Source organism: Diadema antillarum, unplaced genomic scaffold, assembly GCF_040938485.1.
Source record: "Diadema antillarum isolate AM-2024a unplaced genomic scaffold, OU_Dant_1.0 seq00000248_RagTag, whole genome shotgun sequence".
Taxonomy (NCBI): domain Eukaryota; kingdom Metazoa; phylum Echinodermata; class Echinoidea; order Diadematoida; family Diadematidae; genus Diadema; species Diadema antillarum.
In genome coordinates, this window is record NW_027271292.1 from 1,000,499 (window position 1) to 1,028,480 (window position 27,982).

At 38.6% G+C, this 27,982-nt stretch overlaps 1 protein-coding gene across 1 annotated transcript in view; it reads right to left on the bottom strand.

Annotated features, from left to right (window-relative positions):
• Positions 1–27,982, bottom strand: part of LOC139729674 (rap guanine nucleotide exchange factor 2-like) — a 129,363-nt gene that overhangs the window by 78,550 nt on the left and 22,831 nt on the right. The window contains exons 3-4 of the mRNA XM_071640600.1: positions 6,846–6,973; positions 1,427–1,510 (exon numbers count right to left, since the gene is read on the bottom strand). Of these exons, the coding sequence (XP_071496701.1) occupies positions 1,427–1,510; positions 6,846–6,973 (212 nt within the window). The remainder of the gene's footprint in view (positions 1–1,426; positions 1,511–6,845; positions 6,974–27,982) is intronic.

The window sequence follows — 27,982 nt, forward strand, 5'->3', positions numbered from 1 at the left end:
ATTTTCAACCCTATATCTGGATCATAGCACATTTGGTATACACAGTAACAGAGACTGGTAGCATGTGCGACCTGCAGTCCAGATTTTCAAACTGGAAACTTTTTTTTAAGTTGCACCTTTAAATTTGCCACTTCATGGAAATTAACAAGGCTACTACTTCACTCTAGTCCCAGGATATTCTGTGGTCGAAAATTTGAGTGAAGCTTGTGCTCAGTGATGACTGCATGAATGTGACAACATGCCAAAATAAATTCAAACACTTGTTTCCTTTGCATTACAGAAGCTGCCATCAGGTTGAACAACAGACAAAATCCTGTCCACTTCCCTGCCAAGCAAGACAAAGTCATTACCATAGAAACCTGTGTTTACCTTCACCACAGAAATAGAAGGGGCAAACTTAGAGGGATCACTAATATTCCTGTACGCCTTTGTAGATGAAGACAGAAGGCAGATTGCAATGAGATCTCGCATTTTTCAAGAAGCTGTTGAAATATTGAATGGACATCAATAATTGAAAGAGAAGTTAACAAAGAATGACAATGGCAGATGTTAAACATCTACAGCAAGGGCTATCAACCAACAAAAACCATAAAGAGAATCAGGTGTACTCATTATTCCTCTTTAACTGTCATGCCCCTCCCACTGCAATCTGTAGACACCAGCCACAGATGAGGTATCAAAACCCATTCACTGGTTTGCCACAGGGTAAGAGATGGGAACAGGAAGTGATACCCTAGAGAGAGGTCATGTCTGGGTCAAGATGAAAGAGTTGTTTTTGTTGCTCTCTCTGGAGGGTACTCTCAGTCTGACTGTTGAAGATGTGATGTAGCTCCATGATGTGCAGTATGCATTGGTTGGCCAGGGAGGTGTCACACCTCCCTGGGTTGGCGAAGGGAACTCTGTGGGGCATTCCACCACAGATGGGCTATTGTGTCCATTGTTACAGCATTGCATTCAATAGTGGGTTCAACGTCATGTCCATGCAGTGTTTATTCCTGAATCGGTCCTTTGACAACCTTCTTTACAATCATTACAGCTAACTAGTTTCGCTTTGGATTTGTAGTTTCAATGTGATTTCAAAATACGACGAGCTCACGGTTCAATATAGGAAAAGGGGACGATCGGAATCCTTAGTGAAATCAAGATAAGAATAGTTGCCATTATTCATAATTTCTAGCAATTTTGGCCTGATCATTTACAGAATGTTTCTCACCACCTTGAAAAAAGAAAACAACTTAGGGCCTATACACATTAAGGTCAGTTATCATAATTTCATATTCAGTTATTATAGCAGATGCTTTAGATTTGTTCAAGTACTGTCACTGTAATGTTTTGCAGACAAAAAGAAAAAGGAAACTCCACAAAAAAGCAGAAAAGGCACTTTTAATAGCAGTGTCTGTGCTCAAGATACTAGTGGTAGTCTTACCTGCTGCCAGGAAGGTACATAGCATGGTCAATGAAGACAGAGCCAGAGAGTAGGATGAACCAGCACGTACTCAGCTCATCTCGACTGCAGATCGGGGTCAAAAAGAGAAAACAAAATGCAACTGTTAGGTCTGAGAGGTTGCTCAACAAAACAAAATTCAGGAGTGAAGCTAAAAGGAATGAGAAATGACTTCTGGAAAACAGGAGAACATTTTTTTTTTTTTTTTTGGGGGGGGGGGGGCACTGGGATTAATATCACCAAGGGAAAATGTTTGGAATTAAACTGGTGAAATCTAGGATTCTGATTGGTGGAAAGTCTGATCAAAGCAGGAAAATATCATAAAATTGCCTGAGAATGAAAGTCTATATAAATAGAATCAGTGAACTTAAAGTAAGACATCAGTATGTATAACTTAAGGTCAGGTTGTGCATCAAAATGAAGTCTTACAAAGATTGTACTGTAATATTCAGTGACTAAGGCTTTCATTCCACATGACCTTTAAGTATCAAAAAAGTCAAAGTTCCTCCATGGTATTTCGTCAAGCTTCATCATCAAATCATAATTCTGCATATATATACTGATTCAAATCAACTCAATATGAACATTGATCGTTCACATGGGATTTCTGTATCCGTTCACTGAAGCAACTGTATATATATATTTCACCCTTATGTGAGAGATATGGCCTTATCTCCTTGTCCTGCAAACTAAAAAAAAAAATTGTTTTTTCTTCAATTTTTGCAGGGGAGGCAGGGTGGGTGTATTCTTTGTCCCACAGTGTACATCTCTAATGCCCATCTCTAATCGTGTTGCTCATATTTAGCTTCTTTTTTTTTATAATAACAACAAAACAAACAGAAGATGGCTGACTATTTCAAATAATATTACACTTAACGGTCATTATCTTTGGGCTTCTGTATGGCTGACTTCATGGGTTTGTAGGGTAGAAAAAGTGAAAAAAGGTGACTGCAAAACTTTTTGCCTGCCCAATTCAGGCAAGTAATTTTTCTCAATATTGCCTGACAGTTCAGTGATTCAGGTCCACAAGTCTGATAACATCCACGACAAGTGATGGGAACTATAGGAGACAAGGGAGCCATGACTTCTTACAATAGCCTACAAACATCATAACTAGTTTCACAGCAGCTTGCCACGTTAAGAATAGAAACAGACAGTCACGCTACAAGAAATTGAGCTAACAGAAGGGCGCATGCATGAGTCAAACAAATCGCGGTGATCTGTAAGGAACTAAAATACACTCTGCTCAGGACATTTCTTCCTCTCGTTGAATGTCAAACGACCAGTGACCCACACATGTGTGTAGTGTGGGAGTTCAACTCTCCAGTCCCACAGGGCAGCAATCTTAAAGGGAGTCTTAACCTGTGTGAACAGCTTTTCTGGCAAATATAATCAAAGTTAATGTTCTTAAATTTCACAATCAGCTCGAATTATCAATCTTCAATGATTAGCTCATAGGCTAGCCCCACGTAGATGCACTTGAAAATTAGCAAACTTTAAGATTATTTGACGATTAGAACCACAAGATATCTAACGGTTTATTCTCTATCCATTAGCTGCGGGGGGTGGGGGGGGGGGGGGGTCCTCTTCATAGTTTAGCGTCACATGGACACTAATCAACGAACTCAAAAGTTAGCATATTCCCCCTCAGCTTCTGGGTCAACTCCAGTGTGTGTTGTACACTACTGTATCATCACACATTAAATGTACTGGGTTTATCGCTGGTGCTGTGTGTATGAATTTCTTCCAGCTCTGTGGCTAAATCATCGAGTTGGACTCTCACTTGAAAATTCAGTCTGTAAGATTAGGTGTCATGTGGAAACACGATGTAGTCTTAACAGCTGAATTTTAATGTGCAGAGCACAGAAATGCGATCCACAAAATACAGTGTATACGTCCAAGTTGACTCCTTATGGTAAATACAGTCAAGTTAGATGAACAGAATGATTAAGATGTCATGAAAATCAGACCTAAAATGCGGAAGTTTGTGAAGTATAAAGTTTCAAAAGTTTTCACAAAAAAGCAATATCCGTGGCAACCAAATATACAAAAAGATGAAGTGATGATGTTATCACTTCACAAATCTCCTACTGACTCATACAAAAATCTGCATTACATTTCAGCTTTTGACAAGAGAGCACAGAGAAAAACATACACATTTTATGCTGCAATAACCTAGCAATGATGACTTTAAAGGGAGAGTTGTAGGCCCTAGTTGCTTGACATGATCATCAACCAAAAAAAAAATTTATATGTTTGCTCATGCAAACCAAGAGGGCAGGTGTGAATTGAAAACATCAAGCACCTCAGCTTGCCTGCACATGTTGGTTGCGACCGAAGCATTATTCAATGAAACGTTGGAATTCCATAACTTGATTATGTATTACCTCAGATTTTGAGGGAACCACTACCACTACAATATTTGTCTTCTCTATTAAATCAAAGGCCACTTGAGTGTGATGTGGAGGTGCACAGTGAAAGGAAGCTTTGTCATGTCCCATCACCTTTGTCAACATGCACAAAGTGAGTTCGTGATTTTCCACTTTCTACAAAGAATTTTTCTGCTCATGTGTGAATGCACCTTTAAATCCCATCAATCAATGTACAGCCAAACCTCAGCCACTGCATACGAGTGTTCAAAGTTTACTCTACGCATCGTTTAATTTGATAAGTATGGAATGCCTCAAGGTTCTAGCCTGTGATCTGCAAGCTTCCTTCCCCCCTTCTCTTTCGCATTCTCCACTTGTAGCATTTTTTTTCTTAATCCTGGCAATCACGTAGTTATGACATCCTCTTCCATGAAACATGTTTATCCAAGTTATCAGTTACCAGCTGCATCGAGGAAACATAAATATACTTTCCCCCTTTAAAATAACATGAAAGACTCACAAACACTCACTCTCTAACACACAGACACATACAGATTAACAGCACAATGCAACTATGCATGTTTTACAGTGGCATGTTTCCCACTCCTGCTCTCTCCCTTGCTCTCTTCCTCTCTCTCCATTTATCTCTCTCACTCTCCCTTGTTTCCTTATATCAGAACTAATATTACAATCCAGGCTATTTACTCATGATGTCTTTAACAGATGTCCCTTAGAAAATATGATCAGAAGCGGCACTGTAACAACCCATAATTAATGTCACCTGAGATCATTTCTGCACATAACTGCACATTTTGTCCCCCCCCCCCCATCATTTACTTTTGCTTTCACATCAACTTGTACCACTCTCTCTCATCATAACAGCTCATCATCTTCAATTCTCCAGTGCCCTTGTCATCATCAGCATTTACCATCTTCAATGAAACATAGGAGCCATGGACAAGCATCTTTATGGACAGATCAATGGTTCCTCTTGGCATTCCCTCCCCTCTGCAAGATGTCCGCTGACAAATTTAAATGGTTTCCTCATGCAAAATCTTGGGGAATGAAAGCCGCGTGCACCAATATATATCAGATCCCTCGTTTCCCCAATTAAGCTCAATTAGTTGCCTGACAGGTGAGTCACAAGTTAATATCAACAGAGTTCTAAGGTCTCCTCCATCCAGAACGAAAACTAGCAGATCTCCGGGAAGTTTGGTCAGTTCCTCGAGCTATTTCTGATGTAATGAGCTACATGTAGGTAAAGCCATGACTAGTACAATGTCAAGGCTTCTTCTTCCTAAATTTGATTTGACTGTGAATGCCTCAATGTGGATTTCAGTTCCTGTAACCTCTGCCCTGATTCGGGGACTGAATTAAATTTTGCAGTATGTATTTTATACTCTTTTATACTGCTGAGAACGAGTCCCGAGTATACTCAGGCAAGTGTATATGGGAAATGCGCGTTATAGAAAAATCAGCCCGTCCTCAACAGGTTAAAGGTCCTCTTTACCTTTGGGAGCAGTGACTTTAAAAATGTTCAAGATATCACTTTTGATGCATATGTGTAGATCAGGCGTATCACAAAACATCCTACCATATAAAAATTTTGCAATAAAGCCTAAAATATAAGGAGATATCACTATTTTTCTGGTTAAACCATAACTGTAGACGGTTTAGTCAAGAAACATTTTTATTATACCTACTGTTCACATTTTGTATAATTAACAATACTTAACATCAATTATGCTAGTTCAAATTTTCACATTGGTTGTTTCTATCCCTAACTCACATTTTAGAACTACTTTGAAGCACTAAAGCTGGGTTTTCGTTTCATCTGCAAACGGTAATGCCTTTAATATCTATAGTGGATTTGAATAGCGGTTGTTTGGTGACTGCAATGAACAAGAGTTTGAACAGACCATGACCATTCTGTCTTTGCTTTACAATTTAGATTATTCAAGAGAAGAATGATGTGAAACTGAAAGAAACTGTGTGCCACTGCCATAACCCCCCCCCCCCCGAAAAATGGAAAACAAAAATCATTATATAACATGTGGCTTATCTGAACATTGGAACAGGATCAATTTGACAAGTCCATATTCATATGTTATATGAACTGAATAGGCGGACTCTTTTTCCTGAAAAAAGTTGTCATGTCAAATATGAACTGGAATTCAAAATAACCTTTCGATGAACCCTCCAATTTCTATCGAACTCTCAGTGGAGAAGAGATCAGGGGTTGGTAGAGGCACATACCAAGGGTTTTAGGGGCAGGTGGCACAAAAAGTTACAAACAACTGTTGATACGGACACGCCTATTATCAAGTTTAGGCAATACTAGGGAAGTTGGTACAAACAGTTTTTTTTTTCAAAAAGTACAAGAAAAGAAGAAAACCAGGAATAAACAGGCTTGAAAACAATAAAACAGCCAGCTATCTGTGGAGAAATGACATCTTTTTAAAACTTGACAGGGGCTTACTTGCATACATCATCATACAATCAATGATAAACAGCTACTGCAAAGGTCAGGAGTACTTGCAGCTTCACTTTGACATGATCGTCTTCAACAGAAACAAAAAAAAAATCTTTGCTGGGCAAGTCACGATATGAATATTTTTTTTCTTTTTTTTATGTACATTTTCAGAACTGAGCGATACCTTCCCATGAGGAAACAAATTACTGTGTCTTTAGAAATGTCTAGAGAGATATACCAATCAGGAGAAAAGTAAAACTGAGGTCTTACACTGTAAATAATGCTTACAAGATTCTGTAGCAGAGGAATAAAAAAATCATTCATTGCTTGTGATATTGAGTATCTTCTGCCATTTGTGCATGGTAATGGTAAACAACATGGTTCCACTGCAAAGTATGAAGACATGCACAATGATAAGAACAGAAACTATGGGTATACTGGTACATCAGTGACAATGTTCATAATCATCATCATAATCATCATCATCATAATGAACATTGAACAACAGCATCATCCCCCTCCTCATTATACTGTCAGCAGACAAACATGGTGACCTTACCAATAAAGAATGTCGTCAGGTTCGTGCCGCTCGTAGCGAACCGTCTTGGCGATCTCTCGGATGGCTGGCTCCCGGAGTGACCTCAGGGCTTCTAGGTCGTGGAGATGTAAATAGATACACTGGAGGTCCTGCGAACAATACAGACCAGAGACAAATAACATTAGTAGAATTCATCACAGACTTTGAAAGAGACTAGCATCACGATGTGGATCCTTTCCTCAGGACTCCAAAATGAGTTGCATCTACAAATTTAACCCGTAGAGGACGGGCTGATTTTGCTACAACACGCATTTCCCACAGACACAAATTGCCCGAGTATACTCGGGACTCGTCCTCAACAGGTTAAGGTGCAGCTGCACTGCACTTTATCAGACAGCTACTTCAGCATTCTCCACTGATACTATAACATAAAATTATCTTTCGTACACTTCATGGATTACACAAAGCACCACCATTTCATTAACTTCGCTCACATAAGGATGAGAGAGAACATTCCACTGATAAAAGTTGTTTCTTGTCAAGCCACATATGATGATGTTCAAAACCTAAATGTCTGAATCTTTCAAACTTCACCACATCCTGGAGTCATTTCAGAAGAGCAAATCACGGTCCAATAGTGCTAGTATCTCCTAATTATGCTTGAAATGCCTTGAAAATACCATATCATCACTGCATGCCGGTAAGGGGTCATGTGAATTGAATTTGACACGATCTAATCCTTTCAATTAGAGTATCTTCTCCACAAGCATCTTCTCAATTTTATCGCAGACTCTGCCATGGAGCAGATAGCTAGCAGAGGCAATGGTACAACTCTGTGTTGATGATAGGACCCAAGAACAACTTCTGACATGAAAAGGACATGGAAATCAACAAATGTTTGGCATGTCAAACTGAGTAGTGACTCATATCCCTAGGCTATTACACTGAAGAACAAAATAAATGGGAAGTCTTGTAGGGCAGCTGTAAGAAGTATTCACACTGTGCACAAAGAGTAACCTGAGATTTGTGAGAAATGTACTTCTGAAATTTCAGAATATAAACCATATGCACTGATCATATCTAATCCCTGCATGACAGGAATGATGCTGTGTGTGGACTATGGTGGCAAGACAGCACACATCACTGTACGATACAACGCTATAACGGCTGATAAGAAATCTTGTTCCCTGTCATACCCACTGGCTGAAACTGACAGTAAATGTGATTGACAGACACTTTCCCATTAACTAGGATAGCGAAACAATGAGTTAATGTGTGATTAAAATCTGTGACATACACACGTTAACATTCCTTCACTTCATTTGCCCTATTGTCTTTTAATTATGCCATCACGGTGACACGCTGATCTATAGTCCCGCACGACAACTATGATGTCACTATCTCTTACGTTGTACATTTTATGCCAACTGCTAATTAATCATGCACAAGACTAAATTCAGTCATGACATGACTTATTGCAAATATCATGTAAGGAGAGCATCACTATTGATATTGTGGCAAAGCATAGGATGTACAAATATTAGGTTCTATCTAAACAGAAATAAAAGATGAAATACAGCACTTCGCTGTCAAAATGAGCTCTTTACAGGCACTAAGATGCTATTCATGGAATAGGTGATGTAATCGGCACAGTGATCAGCACGCTGCTACACTTGTAGCGTACAGGCAGTCAGAGGTAAAGTACTGTACTTGTGTGAGCTAGGTGTATCTGGCATGAGTAGCCTGGCATGCCAAACATCCCTCCCTTCTGAGTGCCAGTGTCACATTCTATTATCAGTCACGTTGATGAGTAACACCATTCTACGTCTAATTACAGCACACAGCCTAGCCATTCAAGCCAAATTTACGACGCTGATACTCTGCACCTTCTTACTACTCAGTATCTGATTCATTATCTTTGCACAGTATGCCTACCTGCACACTGGAATTCTAGTCTTTTCTGTACTGTGTGTGCTGACATATGAAGTGCAGTCGATTGTGACTTGTTGATGAAATAAGTTGAATTATAATTGATTCTACCCAAAGTTATGTAATGTAGACCATTTTCATGACAGACCACATGTTTAGAAGTCTTTGTGCTTTACTGCAAGTTGTTCATTCCCACAATTTATTTTTTAACAAAATAGATTACAACATACTCTTATTTCTTGGAAAGATATTTAAGAGGCATTTCTGCTAACTTAATTCTTAAAGATGTCATTCCAAATTAATATGAGAGATACTCTCCATATTCTTCCAGTCAGTTGATACATGACGTTTGAAATCAGCATACGACTGAGAGAAGAAGTGATGATGTTAGTATTCTATGTGGCATCTATGCTAATGAGGATATCATCCAATCAAACAAACAAGATGCTCTGACGTCTGTAATTTACATCCCACGCTTAAGTATTTCTTTAGCTTGGTAAGATATTAACTTGCAACAAGAAAATAACATCAAAAAGACTGCTAGTAGCTGAATAACAGCGGAAGCAGCATCAATTGCTGATTTTACAACCTACTGTACATGTACAGTTTGCATGAGCTCACGACTTTGCGAAGAGCGTTCGCTGCTAATGAGCAATCAACCCGCATCTAGTCACCGAGGTTGACACCTTTGTTTTTCTGGTAATAGAGGACATTTGATACGTCAGTTGTTTACGCTTTTGGAGAAATCCTCCATTTTATGCTGGTATCCCAGCAGCATCGTAACGATCCAAGAGAACTCCAGAAGAAATGGTATACTATACGGTCAGTCCTGGTATCATAGATCTGTATCATATGCCCTGATATACTGCAGTTTACTGTACCACATTCAGCCGTGCTCACTTAACCTCTCCAGAATTGAAGATTTTACATGCATACAGACTTGAAAAACATGAAAGATCGCACAAATAACACTTTTTACTGATACTTACGCCAGGAGCACTCAGCGAAAGGTTTCAATGTGACGATGTGTCTTGATTGACAGTGACTAAAGATAAGAATGCCCCAATTTTGAGACACCACCGACAGCCCTGTCAGCAAACTGCAAATCAGGCTTTCCTTCGGTTTGAGGGTTACAACTCTTTTCAAATTTAAACAAAAGCAAAAACCGAAACCCATCCCATTGCCTTCTCCTTCTCTGTTTTTGTTCTTGTTGGGTTACTTTCTCTCTTGCTCTCTCTCTCTCTCTCTCTCTGCCTAAATCCTATAACTCTAAAACTGGTCACTTTTTCTCTCCTTCAACAAAGGGAGGATTTATGCTACATTTGCATGAAAATAACCATCTCTCAAAAGCCGCATAAACTTTCAACCTCGAGTGAAATCCCTCAAGAGTTCTGCAAAACACTCTTACCATGAAGCCTGAAGGAAGAGTCCTACAGACTGGAGTAAGGGAAAGCCACAATGAAGGGCGGCTCATACAACGGACAGAGGAGGGTATGGAAAGAGAAATTCAACCCTTGCTGTGGAGTTCTATGCATGAAGCGCCTAGTCTCAGTAAGCAGGGGGTTAACCAACCAAACAGATATTTACTATACATCTCAGCATGACAGAAACATACTGGAAATGGCATCAGAAATAGAGAACACATGATAAAACAATACAATATTGAATCATAGAAATGGGATATGTTTCATTTTCCTTGAGGTCAAATTAATCATTATAGACGGATACGTTCTAATCCCCTTATGGTCATCTTAATCACTTTCCAAAGTTTAACTTCATTTTTTACCTCTACAGCTGATGTTTTTGCCCTGTGAAAGATACCTATCTCCGCTCTGTTCAAGATAAAAGTTGAATGAAGTTTGAGTGGGCGGGGCTCATGAATCAATCTAGACCTCATTAGGATTAGGACAGCAAAGGAAATGGTGTGAACCATAAAGCATCCATGCCAATGACAGCCGCTAGTAATAAGTCGTGCAGCTCAAAAGATAAAGAGATTTCACAGCTATTGAACACTAACAATACGCCAGTTTGCTATCATCTTGGGCTTATTTACACAGGACTTAGCACTGTACTGCTAGTTCGCTCCCTTTATTTCAGCTTATTCACATCAATTCTCCATTTTGCAGCTGAATGTATGCATTTTACCACAGCAAATCTATTGAAAACAAGACACACACAATCCCCATAGTTCCATCAATACTAGGTTTCTATGGCACAAGAAAATGGGGTATTATTTTCAGTAAGCATTCAGGCATGCCATGGGCACATTACTAAAAACAAAAAAAAAAAAAAAAAACCTGCTGGTATGAAAGCTATGTAGTCAAAAAGATCTCAAAGTATCATTCATTATGAATACAAACAGCAATGCTTTCTCAAATGACAACCAAGTTGTTTAGACAAACATTCATCACAACAAATCACAATTTTAGTCATTTTGAATGTTTCTAATATATTTGGGGGGGGGGGGAGTAACTCTCTCATAAAGCTCACATTTAAATCTTTGTGAAGGCATATTGCTAAGACCTTTTGCAATTAATATTCCAAACAATTTTGTTCAAAAAAGGTTATCTACAGGAAACTCAACAAGCTATCCTTAATTCAGCTGTTGATTATACTAATCAAATACCTGGCTATTTTGGGATAACCTTTGTGTCATTGTTGATTGTTGTTCTGGAGAGGGGTATGTTGCATCACTGTTGTTTACTGTTTAGCACTAATCAGCGTCAAACTGGAAGAAAATAGATGAACTGTATTTCAATGCTTGGTTAGCCACACGTACACCTGTCTACCTCCTTATCTTTCTTCCCCCCCCCCCCCTCTCTAAATGGGACCCACACACACATCGGTGTTAGATTTAACACCACAAATCACACACAAACACAATAAACACACACCCACAGGTGTTAAAAATGCACTGTGATGGTGTTGAAAAGTGTTCACCTGACACTTCGTGGTGTTAATTTGACACTGTACCTGGTGTTATTTTGACACTGTACTGGTGTTAATTAAAAAATGACACCACATGGTGTTGATTTGATATTTGCTGGTGTTAATATCAATGGTTTAACACCCGTCCAGCTTCAATAAGGGACCACACCAGCTGGTGTTACTTTGGTGTAAATTTATTTTCACATTTTTTCAAAAATCTAGTATTTTAATGTAAAATTCTTGATCGTCTTGTTTAAATTAAAAATCAACAAGAAGTGCAGTTACTAAGAAACTCTTCAAAAAACAGTTTAAAATTTGGAAATGACACCCGTAGGTGTTAATTTGACACCATAAATGAGCACCGAAAATTTAACACCAGCTCGGTGTTCACTTTTCAACACCGGACTTTTTGCAGTGTACACACAAACACACACACACACACACATACTCACACACACACACACACACACACACACACACACACACACACGCAAACAAGTACATACAGACAGACCCACATTTAAATGTAACAGCCCCAGCATGGTTGTATGGTTGAGAGTAGCAGACCATTCCTCATCATTCACTGACAATGTCACCATCTCCATCAATCATAGAAACAACATCCAGCCAGCCGTGACTGGACCCACAAACAAACAAGCCTGCTTGATTTATCTGTGAGGGGCCCCCAAGACGGATGGCTCTGGCTAAACACTCCACAAGAAGGGGAAAAGCATTCCTCCCCCTTTTCTTTTATCAGATACATCAGCACAACTCGACGAGTGTATCCCTGTGCATATGGATACCTGAGATACCATGTTCATTTATACTGTACATACCACAATCATACTCACCACTACAATACATCTGGGTTGCCTAGATCACAACCTAACATATCGACCTTGTTTTATTGGTGACAAAAGAACATACTTCATCAAATTGCATATTGCTATGCATGCTGTCAAATTGCAGATTTGAATATGAGGCTAATCACGACGTACTGAAAGTGAATGCTAGATAACTTCCTTGTAGATACTGATCATACTGTATCCCCCCCCCCAAAAAAAAAAAGAAGACGTTTCCAAAGTATGTGTACTTTATTCTCTTTGAATACATGTACCTACAATCCTCTTTTTTTTCCTCTCTCTCTCTCCCTCTCTCTCTCAAATACATGGATATATCAATCATAATGTACATGCATGGATGGCCACAATAATTGTAAGGAGATCTACCATTTATGTTCCAAAACCCAGACAGTGACTGGTCTGACATAAATACCACAACTTTATAGACTGATTATATTTAGACCAAGGAATCAAATGGAAACTGTCTGCATGGAATGTATGAATACTACAAGGCACTCTGTACAAAGATATTGTCAGAGCAGGTAATACTGCTCTCAGTTCTCATCCTAGCATAAGGGAGCTTTAGATTTTGACGCGCGGATGTTTGAGACGAAGAGTGCGCTGGACGTTCTCCTCTCCCCTGCGTCGTGTTGAAAAGTAGCTTTAGATTACGCTGGTACGCAACGTAGACAAGATTAAATCGCGCCTTCATATGATCGGTGCATGAAGTAGCTCTCTACGTTGCAAACTGTGCGGACGTAAAAATAGCCCAGTACGCGTAGTGAAAAACTCAGGCAACGCAAGCTAAAAATAGATCGACTGGACGCGCGCTTCTACGCACGCTCAGAACATGTTTTTTTTTCCCTCTGAACGTCCGCACGTCTAAAATCTAAAGCTCCCTATTATGAGCACAAATCTGTGATAACAAAGCATTGAACAAATGACCCTATAAGATAACAGATCCTGTTTGACACAGGGAAGAAGAACATCACTCCAGCTCTTAAACACAAGATATTGTCTCCAATTAATGATTTAAGTTACAATCTTCTTGGAAATACACCGCGAGCCCAAACACATTTCCAGCACTTATCTTCTCTGGGATTTTCCCCACTGAAGTGAGAAACACCTAGCTTTCGGGATACACTGGAATTTAATCCCATGCAGGGTCAAACACAGTTGGGTTTATTTGCCGTGTTCCCCTGCTTCCCCCCCTCCCCCATTATACAAAACTATGATGTGTCAATAAAACCTATGAGACATCTGTCAGATTTTGATTTATCAGTAATGCTGGGTAAGAGACAGAATTTGAGGTCAAAAGAATGGTGTGAAGCAGGTCATGTGAAAATAACACAGCTACTCAGTAGGTCACGATTAACTAACTGTTCCTCACTCTAAGGTATACAATTTCTTCAAGAAATTTACACCCTCTCTCAGGAAAAATGCTAATATTTTTCCAGTCCCTTTCCTACGACACTAAACAAAACTCTGCAAACAAAGTCAAGCTCCTACAAACTTCGAACAGCCAAATAATGGAAAGACCAAGTTGCATGCACTCTACTGAACTTTACACTGTATTAAAATCAATACTACCTCAATAAATAATAACTCACAAATCACAATAAGCCTCAAATTTCACAAGCATACAGATTTTTGCTGTGATTTGGGCCACTGTCGCAACACAGAGCTGTCCCTTTAAACGATGAATTCCAAATGGTACAAATTAATACATGGGTATTGTCTGTGTGCTTCATCAATGGCACATTTCCCACTTGGGCATCCGCTATAACCATGTAGCGGATGTATCATGCACACACCACTTCCCCTCTACCATGGGATACACTACAGGCTACCGGCAGTATCCAGAAGCCTAGAGAAAATGAGAGAAACACACAAGGAAAGAGCTTCATAATCTTCCCATAACAGATAAAAACAATAATTTTTCTTTAAATATCATAACCTCATCATTCTTCTTGTGAACATACTTTACTTTAATACTTGATAGTCGTGAATTAATTCAAGAAAGTGGCAAATGCTTATACACTATGGCCCAAATTTACAAAGGTAGATAAATTTAGCCCAAGGTTTGTGCAAATTTCTTCTGTGTAAATGCGCATGACAGATCGCGTATGCCAACAAACATCCAATAATGACCACGCTTTGAAACTCGTGTGTGAAAGGTACGCCATTTCATGCCTGTTTTAGTCCATAGACTAAATTTAAACCATGGATTTAATTTACACTACCTTTGTAAATTCGAGCCTAAGTTATTTTAAGCATTCCACACCCATTGTATAATTAGAACAAATAGTGTTGTTGGTGCTGAATGAACTGCTTGTGGCAAGAGCTACAAATAGCTGGTGCCAAATAAAGGTTAGTTGCATGAGTTAGCCAAAGGCTCTCTGTAAGATTCCTTCTAGCGTACCTCATACATAAACAGCATGGTGTTTCTCCATTCCACCCACTCTGTATTCCTCAAATCCCCTATCAGTTTCACATCACCATGGTAACTAAAGGTCAGTGGAAGAAATGAAACAATTATTATCATTTTCCCCTGCCTGTGCCAGTTAAACCTATTTCCCTTTCGGTGAATTGTAAGCATTTTTAAACATGTTGTACTATAACAGTATCACAGGCCTGAAAATACAAACACAAAAGCAACGGCCAAACAGGATACAGCCTTACCCCAAACAGGATACACAGCTACATGCATACAATGTAGTATGCTTCTACAACGTATTTCACTGTGTGTACTTTTTATTTTGTTTTACTAGTATGGAATACAGTTTGGTACGTACATGAATGTGTATCAAATAACAGGGGCATCTGCATACGGTTGTAATAATGTACACAGTATAAACAAATGCATGATACCTACAAATTGTACTGTATAATCTGTTATTTTCGTGAGTGTTTAATTTTCAGGAATTTCGCGAATCACAGTTGGATCGCGAATTTAATAACACGCGAAAATGTCTCCATGCACTGTATTAATAGAGCATTAACGTATTAAAGCGTCAGTGTCGATTCGCGAAAACAACATCGCGCGAAAACGTCTATGACCTCGTTATTCGCGAAAATATCTGTACGCGAAAATAACAGTGTATACAGTAAATAGAAAGTATGTATACTGCAAACACAACTCATTTTTAAACTTACAAGGATATATGGACGATTTGATTTGATTTATTCATTCTCCGTATGGCATCATTTACATTTTTTTTTTCAACATAATCAAACATATACAAATATGATACTCATCATAGCTAGTTTCTACAATTTCACCAATTTTGATTACACATACATCTGTGACATAATTGTAGTAGATGTGTTATGAATTACCATACACAACGGTCGCCAATAATAAGCTATAAGCTTGACCCTTTGGCAACCGATAATACATTAATGCAATAAAAGAAGGGTGGTCCAACATGATGTACTATGTAAAATGTAAAATGTACACAGAATGTACATTTTCGCGAATAACAAGCTCATAGACATTTTCGCGCAATGTTGTTTTCGCGAATAGATGCTGACGCTATACACTATGATGTACACTATTTCCAGAAACGTCAGAGTCGGGGGGGGGGGGGGGGAGGAGAACAGACAGACACCATTTGAACTGCATGATGCCTTTGTTTGCAATTTGGTTTCTATTCTGATATTTTCCTCACAGTATCGTATACAATGTAAACAGAATGAAGAGATGTAGACAAGAGAAACTAAGAGATACCTTTCATATTTAACCCCATCAAGAACAATTTGGGATGTTGCTATGAGTGTGACCACCTCTCCAATCGACAAACATACAAAGTGTAACTATGTACTGTAAATCTAGTAACAACTGCTGAATGCTAAGTGAATTCATGTCAAAGAAATTTGATTGGAGGGAGCAGGTAAATAAGATAGTTCAATTCTAGGGCTTGCAGAGGAAATATCCATGAATTTCAATACATCATAAAAATGGTCTATTGCATGGTGTTCTTTTGGCCTGAAAAGCCAATCTATTGATGTACTGAAATCTACAGTTGTATGAGCATTACCAGTGTGAGCAGCGAACGAAGATGATTCAATCGGACCGCTAATGCTTCCTCACACCAAAAACGTCTTTACACTATCAGGGTCATTGTATCAATAATAGCAGAGCATTGGCCACTTGCACTCCAATGTACAGTACAGACTACAGTATAGACTAGCTACCATTGTATGTTATAAAAAAATGTACTGTAAAACACGATATTTTCGCGGCATGAAATTTTCGCGAGTTGCCTCTAAAATTCAATGCATACAGTGTAGAAAAGAACTTTCGCATGCATTTTAATTTCGCGAATCTTGGTTTTCGCGAAATTCGTGAAATTCAAATGCAGGCGAACATTCCTCGTTTTCATAAAGTATGTGCGATAGTTGTGACTGGGCGCATGCGGGAGCAAGTGATTTATTGCTCTACATAACATCACTTGCACCACACGATCATTATAGACCATCAACCCAGCAAAAGACTGCACAAATGTTGTCATCTATGGAGTTGGGAGTTACTTTTGAGATGAACAAAAAAAAAATGTTTTATGCAGTCCTACCTCTGTTATTTGGCCATGTTGGGACCGATGCCCGTCCGGAAAAGCGATTTGGCCAAACATGGGAAAAACAAAGTTTATGTACGTGTACATATGTCGCTGCTGACCCAGTGGTAGCAAGGTAGGTAGCGTCCACCGCAACAGTGGTGTAATCTTTGCTAGGCTATTCAAATCATAGTCCGTATTTTATGGAATTGATAACATTTATGTAAAATTCATTATAACATGTTTCTGTTGGGAATATCATAGGTAAATCTTCTTAGTTTTGCAGGAGTTTTTATTGAGTTTGAAATCACTTGTTTTTCGTTTTTGTTTTTTGGTCTTTCTTGCGGGAACAAATCTAGATGATAGAGAAGTCTGGACAAGAGATGGCCACATAATCAAGGTTGGACTGTATACTGTATGTCTTGAGGGCTTTTTACTTTGTAAATTTTTGCTTAGTCCCGTACCAACGGTGGGGCTAAGGGCGGGCCTTAGCCCCACCGTTGGTACGGGACTATCCTTAGCCCACTTTCTGTTTACACTCGTTTTTGCCAAAGTGGGCTAGCCCCACCGATAATCCCGTACTATCTGGCCCTGCCAAATAGCAGGGTTAGCACCGCAATTGCGGTGCCAAGCAAGTGAGTGTAAACAGAACGAAAAAATAATCCTGGGCAAAGCGACGGAGACGAAGTCCGACCCTCACTGACCAATCAGAAACGAGGTAATCAAGTGCTGCTGGTGCGTGCGTGTACGTGTACGTGTACACAGCGTAATCATGAATATTCATGCGGTTTGGAAAGTACCGGACTAAGAAATACGAGTGTAAAAAGGTCAATTTTTTCCCTTAGCCCCGGACAAGAGCTTAGTACGGGACTAATTGGTGAGTGTAAAAAGCTGAAAAAATTGGTACGGGACTAACAATAGTCCTGGGTCAGAGAAAGTACGGGGTCAAGAAACACAAGTGTAAAAAGGGCTTTTGAGTACTTGGTCTATTTGTCATATGTAGCAAAAACAAAGTTCTTGACTGGAAGTACCCTTTAACGCCCCATGAACTGATTAAAATACGGGTTACAGCAGTAAAAACATATTTTCTCTGTCAATTCATATCATCCATGATTTGGTTTTCACATCTAATTTGAGAAGCAACAAACATGTCACCAAGAATATCATAACAAGTACAAATTCATCGTGCTCAAATCCTGTTGTAGTAAATTGCGTGGTGAACATGTAGAGCACTGTTCTTTTTCCCTCGAGGTAGGGAAACTCGATCAGCACTTCTTTTTCCTCACATCACTTTTTCTTCTTTCCCCCTCCAGTCTCCGCTGCTCCTGTCTCTGTCTCACGTTCGCATCTTCTTCAACACATCTTACTTGCATTCCTCAAGAGCAAGGGCAGCAGCACCTACGCTCTGACGCCATTACCAGCACTGCAACACCCCACCCCATCACATTAACCATTAACGTCATACCTGTCAAGCCTCAACACTAGGACACCTTTCCCCTTTTATAATTACCCAAATGCATACCAGACAATGCACACTTGTGGCTAATGAGCCCGACCAAAAATGTAATATTGAACAGGAGATACTGAGCAAAACACTCAGCTGGTGCGTGTGTTCCACTGACGTCTTTCATGTGTTGTTTGGCTTTCCTGATCTAAATCGGTTTTCTCTTTTTTTATTTTTCTACAAAAGACTTCATGTCTGGTGAGAGAACACATACTCCTCTGTGGCTTGGCAGCCGTAAACAAGTTTGAAACATCTCCACGTGGATGCATATTTATTCCTTTAAAAATGGGTGATATTGATTGAGCTGCAATGATTGAGGGTCTGTTATTGGTTAGCAGATGTGCTTTGTGGTCAGACACATATTATATGTGACAGTGCACCTCAAAACGAACATAAAGTCGCACACACTGATTTTGCGTGAGGACTGAAAATAAGTGAAATGGGTCAACCTAGCCGAACTTGGCTTTTTCATATTTTCTGAAAGAGCGGGTCTTCTTTTACATTATGCTAAAATTTGGTATCATAAAACGGGCAGGAAAGTGTGTTTTCTAAGCAGTTTATCTCGAACATTTTTGGTAGAATAGTGTGATTAGGTGTGTCTTTAGAATCCCTTTTTCATTTCTGAAAAACCTTGTCCACATTCTTCGCTTTCAACTGTAATAACTTTTGAACGGATAATGCTACTGCTTTGAAAGTTGGCATCAATTATGGACAGAATGTGTTAATGAGGCATGCTTAATATCAGTTTAATCTAATAATCCCTTCATTGTTGTTACCCTGGTGGTTTACTTCTTGTTTTTTGTCCCATTCATCGCACAGCCAGCACGGTTTGGTAAAGATTAAGCGCTTGAATAGACACTGTACTTCAGAGCCTCTTTTCTCAGTTCAAACTTTTCCTGAGTTTGTGCTTTCTTTCCAATATTTAGAAAGGTTAGGAGAGTCCATTTGATTTGAGTTATACATCAATTTAAAGCTTAAAGTCTGTTCTTTCAGAATATGGTCTTAACTAAAAATTCATGTCTGGCGACTTGTTGTTTGTTTTGAGGTGCAGGGTCACATATGACGTAATACTGCACTACCTCCTATTGCTACTTTCTTACAGAAAGAATTAAACAATGCAATTGCATAGATTGGTGCATCAGAGGAGAAACAGGAAAACTTTACAACTTGTGCAAAAGCACTGAACAAAGATGGATCCAAATCGAATCACAATCATTCATGTTATGGTGTCTAGCGCATGCTGTGATCACTACAAACCATTTCAACAATCAACTAATATCAAAGTCACGCATTAAAGTGTATCACAAAAGATTCAGATATCCAAATATTGCCTGCTGCTATTTTATTCACAGAACTGCTTCCCACTTTCAATTATTACATCATTAGGTTATATCACTCTCTCACACTGAAATTATATTCATATGAATGCCCTACTAATCTAGGAGAAAAAGAAGAGGAAAGAGAAATCAGACACTTACATTAAAAAATACTGGGAAATGTTATTGAAGAGATAAACAAATTAATATATTTTCTCATGTAAAATGAATTGTGTCCAAGTAAAATGTCAATGCCAGTGTAACATCTTTAACAACAGGAACCCTTGCAGTCTACATCCACTGTAGTAGGGAAGACCTCGGAGTCATCTACTGGTTGTATATCATCAAGTCTTTGATGTCAACTTTGCAATAATTCATGCCCTCCTCTCAACACGTTTGCCATACCTGACAGTGTGAGGAACCCTGGGATGATCCGTCACCTCCTGGGTGTGTAGAGTCCTGCAATGATCCCAGCTGATCACATCTTAGTCTGGTCACCAGGCCGTTGGCTGTGCCCCCCCCCCCCCCCCCAATACATGACATGCTCAAGTTACATTAGCATACTTCATCAGCTTTAAAATTAAATGAAGATTATTCCTCTGAACACATTTGTCATGGTACCAATCATTATATAAAATGTTGCCTGTCATGTCTGACAATCTTCAAGGGCAATAGATTTTGTTCTCTATATCATGAAGGAGGCACTCAAGCAAGGTTACTCTTTTACGTTTGCACTTGGTATAATCCCCGCGATGGTAAAGTACATTTGTAGCTGTGACACCTTTTCACTTCAGTTAGCATGAGAAAATGGGAACAATTAACTTAACTAATTGAAAAGCTGAAGGCCAGTTGTGTGTCATAGACAACATCATGTGAAAAGACTGTCCCGTGGGTTTTTAAAAACCATATCATATCCATCCATTAGCAGCAGACAACGGTTGACTGGCAAGCTGCTAAATGGAGGTAGGCCTACATTGTATGGACAGTACCCAGTTTATCTGCTATGAATCTATTGTAATCATGGTCATACCCAGGTACATCATACCTACATGTACCTCCTTTGTCATACAAATTGTACAGTGCTATTTAGTCATCTACTACAGAAGAAATCTAGGAAAGATAATGCTGTGGAGGAAACCTAATTTTGTCTTTATCTGGGAAAAAGTCTATCAAATCATTTATTCATTCCATCTTATTTGTTCACATACATGAAACCAACTTTAGTTTCAGACTCTTTCACATTGTTATTATCATGGGTGATACTGTGTAGGCCTATCTTTTCGTCACCTTCATTTCCTTCCTATGAAAGAACATTTGTCTCCATGCAAAACTGACAAACAACATTCCATCCTCACATAATATAAATTCTTTAAGTTTACATTTACATTTAGAAGGAAAGAAACTACCATGTTAATAACTTTCATAGCAACTAACATGAATGATTTTCCTCACCTCTGAAACAAGATAACAAAATTTACAAACACAGGAACAGCCTACATGTCAATTTTCATATTACTCACTGAATGCCCAAAATAAACGTGATGATGCTCTTTCCAGAACAAGGAAAAGCAGACAAGATATTGATACCCTTTTACCTGTCATGTATCTATTTCAAAAAGTATCCTTGGCCTCTACACTACAGCATTGTATTCCAGTGGGTGCAGGCAGGGACAGTATTCTGATCCTTGTCATCATTGCCAAGAAGAATACAATGTCAAGTATTATTCATGTCTTTCATTCCCTATTCATTCCCACTTCTCTGCTTGCGGATATCCAGGGAAGGCACAGAGATGTTGGAAGACAGAGAGGAAGGGGGGGGGGGGGGGGAGAAGAAAGGTTGGGGGTGGGGGCAGGATGAGATCGGAGAGATGGGAGAATGGTTTGAGCAGACGCTGCAATCATTCATACGTGGAGATGATTCACAGGAGAATGTGCAGCCAGCCTGTAATTCCACTCCAGTGTAACAAAAGGGGAGATCACCGCTACTGTCAAGACTGCCACGACAAAGACATCAGACCTTCTCTGTATTGACACTGCTAATTCTAGACCACTTGGGTTCCTCAAGGCTCTGCTGAGCACTCCAGAATTACACGAAGCAGAACTAGAACCATAGGAGGTACAGAGTAATGCCTTGCAATCATGTCCAGAAGAATTACATAGATCTGCCACTCATATGTATCTTGAAGCTTGAGTTATTCTTGCTTTTATATCACGAAAAGAGGTGACAGATTATGCATGCACATGTATGTTTTGCACTATAATCGATAGTAACCATTTGTGCAGTACAGGCAGAAGACAGAGGAGACAACTGAATGTATAACATCATAATCTATCTATCACCCACAATTTGAAAAGTCATACGGTCTACAAATCTGTCATTGATAATTGTATCTCAAAATATGAATGAAAATACAGTGATTTATGGAAAGTACAGAATTACATAATGTAAACCATTAAACTTCAGACAGAAAAAAATAAATACAATAGCAGGCACACACAAAAGATGTAAGTAATTACAATGTAGGGAGTCCAATGTATTCATGCATGTACAAAGGCATGCCGTAATTAGGTGTGCAATTCAAAGACACCATACATCTCAGATGACTGACTGAAGGCGCAGACCACAGCTATGTCTGTGTATAAACAATACTGTGTGCATCCATTCATTCATCAAGCCACCTCAGCATGTTTACATAAGGTTGTGTCATCAATGTTGACCATACAGTGTACATCACTGTACAAAGTACATCACATTGAAGGTACATTGTGTAAACTGCACTGTCACCCCATAGGGCGCAATCAGGAGCTCAGATCATACCAATCAAGGACTTTGATCTCACAGTTTGAACTCAAGATACAGTGCAATGTGGTGTTGAAGTACTGTCAACTTCAACATATTTTGCATGTCAACACAAGAATTACTCATACCGCAGCAGTTGGTATTCCAATTGACAAATTGAATGCGTTTGATTGACATAGGGAGGTTCTGGTATGTAGCTTTTAGCAGCCTTCTTTTTTTTCCTTTTCTTTCTTAATAATAACAGTAGTAATGGTAGCTATTTGTATTTAACTCAAAGATCCACCTTTTGATGCTTATGGTCCTTCAGAAAAAAACAATGATTTGATTTTTTAATATCTATTGAGAACTCAATTTTGTTTCTAATGCTATCTTCAACAAAATATCCATAGGCCTAATTATTTTTAAAGCCCTTAGTCTCAGAAGTAAAAAGAAGTAAAAACAAGCAAAAAACAAAAAACAACAACAAACAAAACCATGATTATCCAATAAATTGTAAACAGGGGCTTCAAAATTTTCTGCTGTAAAACAAATAAACAGATAAATGGGAATATTACTAAATTTTTATAAAACTAACATGGCTGCATTGTTGATGTTTATGGCTCAAATAAGTTCTTCACAATGTTGTATTGAAAAGAAAAACAAACTTATGGGACAATGTACATTTTTCATAGAAGAATCGTTTCAAGGGCAATCTTTACATTCGATCATATGCTTATAATATCTTCAAAGTTCTCAATATCTAATCTCAATACCTGCACTTGAAAGGATAATTTTTTGATGGATTATTTTTGATATTGGCTGTGATGCTGATGACCAATATTATCACTGTATCTGTGCCTTAATATCTCATCAAATATTCATACTGCAAAAGCACACATTTCAATAGCTTAATACTTTTAACAGCTGGAATACTTTTAAAAATCATTTGAAATGACCAATCACAAATCACCATAATAGTGGTGTACACGGGTAGAGCAAAAACACCATGTAAACTACATCCTACATACAGTGTATGTATTTCTGTTGAAAGCACAATTTGTATCAATTTACATGAAAATCATGTTTATAATATTCTCAATGAGATCCTGGCTGTTAGATGTCTGTTCTTTTTTTTTTTTTCATGTGGCAGAGAGGACATGACCCTGTTCAGTCACACATTCAGCCATATTCCTAAAGGTCATGACATAATATGTAACATACAAGTGTATCACCAGGCATAACACATGATATGCAACAGCCAATTTATACAACATGCACCTGATGATTCAATAGGCAATATTTGTTGGTATTGGAAGGTACCCTGCAAAATATCCTCCTGGAACACATCCAATAGCGCATCCTTGTTCTTATCTGTTTGTCTAAAGCCTAATGGTGCATTTGACTGCTTTTTTTTTTTCGTTTCAAAGTCATACAAGCAGCTATACAGTTCATTATTATTTTCTGTATGATCTTTAATGTCAGCCTAAAATGTCTTTTATATGCTTGCACACAAATCCTCCCTTGTTTAATTTTCTTCAGTCCATTAAAGGACAAGTTCACCTTCATAAACATAAGGATTGAGAAAATGCAACAATATTAGTAGAACACATCAGTGAAAGTTTGAGGAAAATTGCACAATCGATGCAAAAGTTATGAATTTTTAAAAATTTTGTGTTGGAACGGCTGGATGAGGAGACTACTACAGTTTGTGAGTCATATGCGTACAACAGTATAAAGAAAATGTAAAAGAAAATTCAACATATTTTCACTTTTTTGGCATAATAAAAGTGCACTTGACTTGCCTCTTTCTAAAGGCAGGGGGAATAATATTACCCATAACATTTGTCGGTAACGAGTCAGGGGAATGTGTACTTTTTTCAAAAGATGGAATTTTGTGAAATTCTCTTTATATTTTCCTTATATTGTTGTACGCATGTGACATCTAAGTTATTCATACACTGCAGTAGTCTTCTCATCCAGCGGGTACTGCACAAAAACTTCAAAAATTCATAACTTTTGAACGGATTGTCTGATTTTCCTCAAATTTTCAATGATACGTTCTACTAATATTGCTACATTCTCTCAATCCTTATGTTTATGAAGGTGAACTTGTCCTTTAATGGATTAAAACAAGAAATTAAATCCTTCACAACAAATTGTCCTGGAGTTATAACACTGTAGCAATGATGACTGTGAAGGCAAGGGGATTGTACTCGTAGCACATTAAGTACTGTACTCATGAAAGGAATGTTCTAATCTTGTTCTAAAAAATAAAAAAAAAAACATTGGAGGGAAAGATGTAAAGACCATACTGTCTTGTCTAATTTACAATTATACAGTATGTGTGTGACTGATATCATCCATTCACCAAAAATATAGGCCTATACTTGGCAGAAACAAATAACCCTATTATCTGATTTTGATAAAACTTGAAATATTTCGTTTGAGTGACTGTATAATTAAAGTTAACTTGAGTTAAAATGAACTGTCTTTATCAAGATCAGACAGTACACAAAGTGCAAGTGTACAATGTAGGTCTACAAAGTGTACATCACTACATATGTATGTTATACCCTCACAATCGAATATTTGTCCAAAGAGCCCATCTTGATATTTAATGATCAAGTGAACAATAGAAACCGGATGATTACAGTCATCCTGTGTGTGATGGACACCGTGTCCTAATAAACCAATGACAGACAAACAGCCACACACACAAACATGCAGAGCTCTTGCCCACAGCATTCATAACATTTAAATAGGGCAAATGTCATCCGGTGACTCATGAAGCTGTCAGAGTGAATTAGCAGAAGCCTAGAACTAGCTGAGAAAGATGACATGTCAACGGTGAGTGGGGTCAAGGTCAACCTTCCCTCTACCAGCTGAGAAAGGGGGTAAGTTTGGAGCAATGTCATTCCCTCTACCCCCCCCCCCATGAGATTCAACACAGAATGAATTCAAAATTCAGGCCAGCACCGATTTTTAATACTGATAAAGCAGAAATTTTTAGCATTTTGCGGTGTCAAAATTTTCACACATTTCGCGAAGCAATTTGCGCTACATGAAATTAACGCCAAAATAAAGGCATGCAAGTTTATTTTGCTTGTTATATTAAATAACAGCACAAATTTGCATGCTTTTATTTTGGCGCTAATATGTACAATGTAATACTACCTTATGTTTTGATTACATGGAATTGAAAACATGAGAAACGCATCTCACCTGGCCAAGTGCTACAAATTACTCTTGCAAAACACTCTTACAGTATTACAGAACCAAGATTCTAAGGGGTGTACTACTAACCCTAAACCTCTCTTGCCAAATCTAGCTACAAGAGTTGTAAACTAAGCTGTGCCCTACTGACATTAAACGAGGAATAATGCCTCTGAGACTGCATTTGACTGCTGTCAGCACACAGACAGCTTCATTAATTCCATGCAATTCGTGCTACCGCAATTCACTACATGACTGCAGTTTTAACTACACGATCGTAAACCACATTTCTAACTTGTGAAATATTAATGTCTTCCACTAGTATTGACCCCATTATATGTGTACTATACGAGTAGGTGAGAAAGTCTTTCATACATTGCTGAGCCACTGAAGGAGCCCTCTTTACGTATTAACCCTTTCTGTGCTAGGAATTTGGGAAAATGTGTGCATAACAGTATGGGGAGTTCCATGCCAATCGGAAGTCACAGCACACAAAGGATTAATCCAGTGAGTAAGCCATCATGAGCATTTGCCTGTGAGACAGAGAACATGTTGAAGATGCCCCATCAGGGACACATGTTAGTGGCCTATACTTGAACTTTGATAATAGACCAGATTTAGAATGGGAAATAACGACAAAACTTGAGGAACAAAGTAGTGAAATGAATAAAAACAGATCAGAGAGAAAGAAGGAATGAAAAGTTTTTCAACAACAAAAAAAAAAGTTGAAGAGAATGTTTCATGACCAACTATTCAAACAGAATAAAAGACTTTTCTTTTGTTTGCATCTTCTTTCTCTTTTTGTTTTCTTTTGTTTTGTTCCAGCAATCTTTTCTTTTGTTTTAAAGGCTTCCATACTAGTAAAACATATTCATCTTGATGTTTTCTAGTTGATAATTGACAGTTTCTTGAACAAAGTGATGATGAGCATTCTTGTACAAGTTCATGAAATGAGATTTTTCATTCATTTCTTCCTCCTGTTGAGTAATGGTCATTTTTGACTCTCCGTCTTTGCCTCTGTGCATCTTACCACCTGATGCATGATACAAGGGAGGGGGGCTCTTCCCACCTCCCTGATGATACTGTCCATTGTATATCCTGCACTGTATGATGTGACATGCTTTCTCAATTGTATCGCAACAAACACTAAGGCTGCGTTTATCTAATTTGAGAGAGAGAGAATCATGTTGCAAAATGCGTTTCGAATGGCATTTATGAATCTGGTAGGAAATGTGATTCTAATCGCAGCGCCACGTTTATTAAATCTTAACAGCACAATGGTGATTTGAGTGTTGTCACTGCGGAGCTGATTTGTGCCGTCTGACCTGGGAAGTAGAGGTCGCCTGAGGTGCACACTTTTTTCTTTGTAACCGATGGCATGTACAGTATACTGGAACTTGACCTTGGCAGCTTGGAGAAATGTGTTTCCAAAATGGCAGTGTGTTTATCTACTCGCACAATCTTAGGCAATCGTAGTCTCAAACTCGTTTCAAAATGTCCTTTGAACGGCATTTCATATCAGCATTTCAAAACGCATTTGAAAACCTGGATGTGTTTTATCTATCCCCCTAAAATGCCTCAAATGCATTTAGGATCATGATTCTGCCTCAGAAAATGTTTAGATGAACCCTATGTCAGCCAGAACTACAGTGATCCAAGAAACCTGGCAACATCCCAGGTGATCAAATTCATCATGAACCCCATCCCAGTGTCTGCCTGAAATGGGAGGAAGTGGGTGGAGGAGAGGAGGAGAAAGAGAGGAGAGAGCTGAAACTGGGTAAGATAAACAACATCAGGTTGATGGAGAAATACAGGTGACTTCTCATATTCCGTGATCACCGGTCCTCTAAAATGTCACCTCCTGAAGGTATTTTATCCAATCTACACACCCAACTCCCACACTCTTTAACTTCTCTCCTCTCACACAAAAGGGATGTGGTTTTTGTGGGCTTGTTGTACCTGCCACTATAGCAATCTTTTTTGTTGTCCTTCAAACCACAAATGATGTATGCATATTGAGGGACCAACTGCCCTAGAAAGGCCTCTCCACAACTTTATTTAAACTTTCACAATCTTGGCATAAAAATGGGT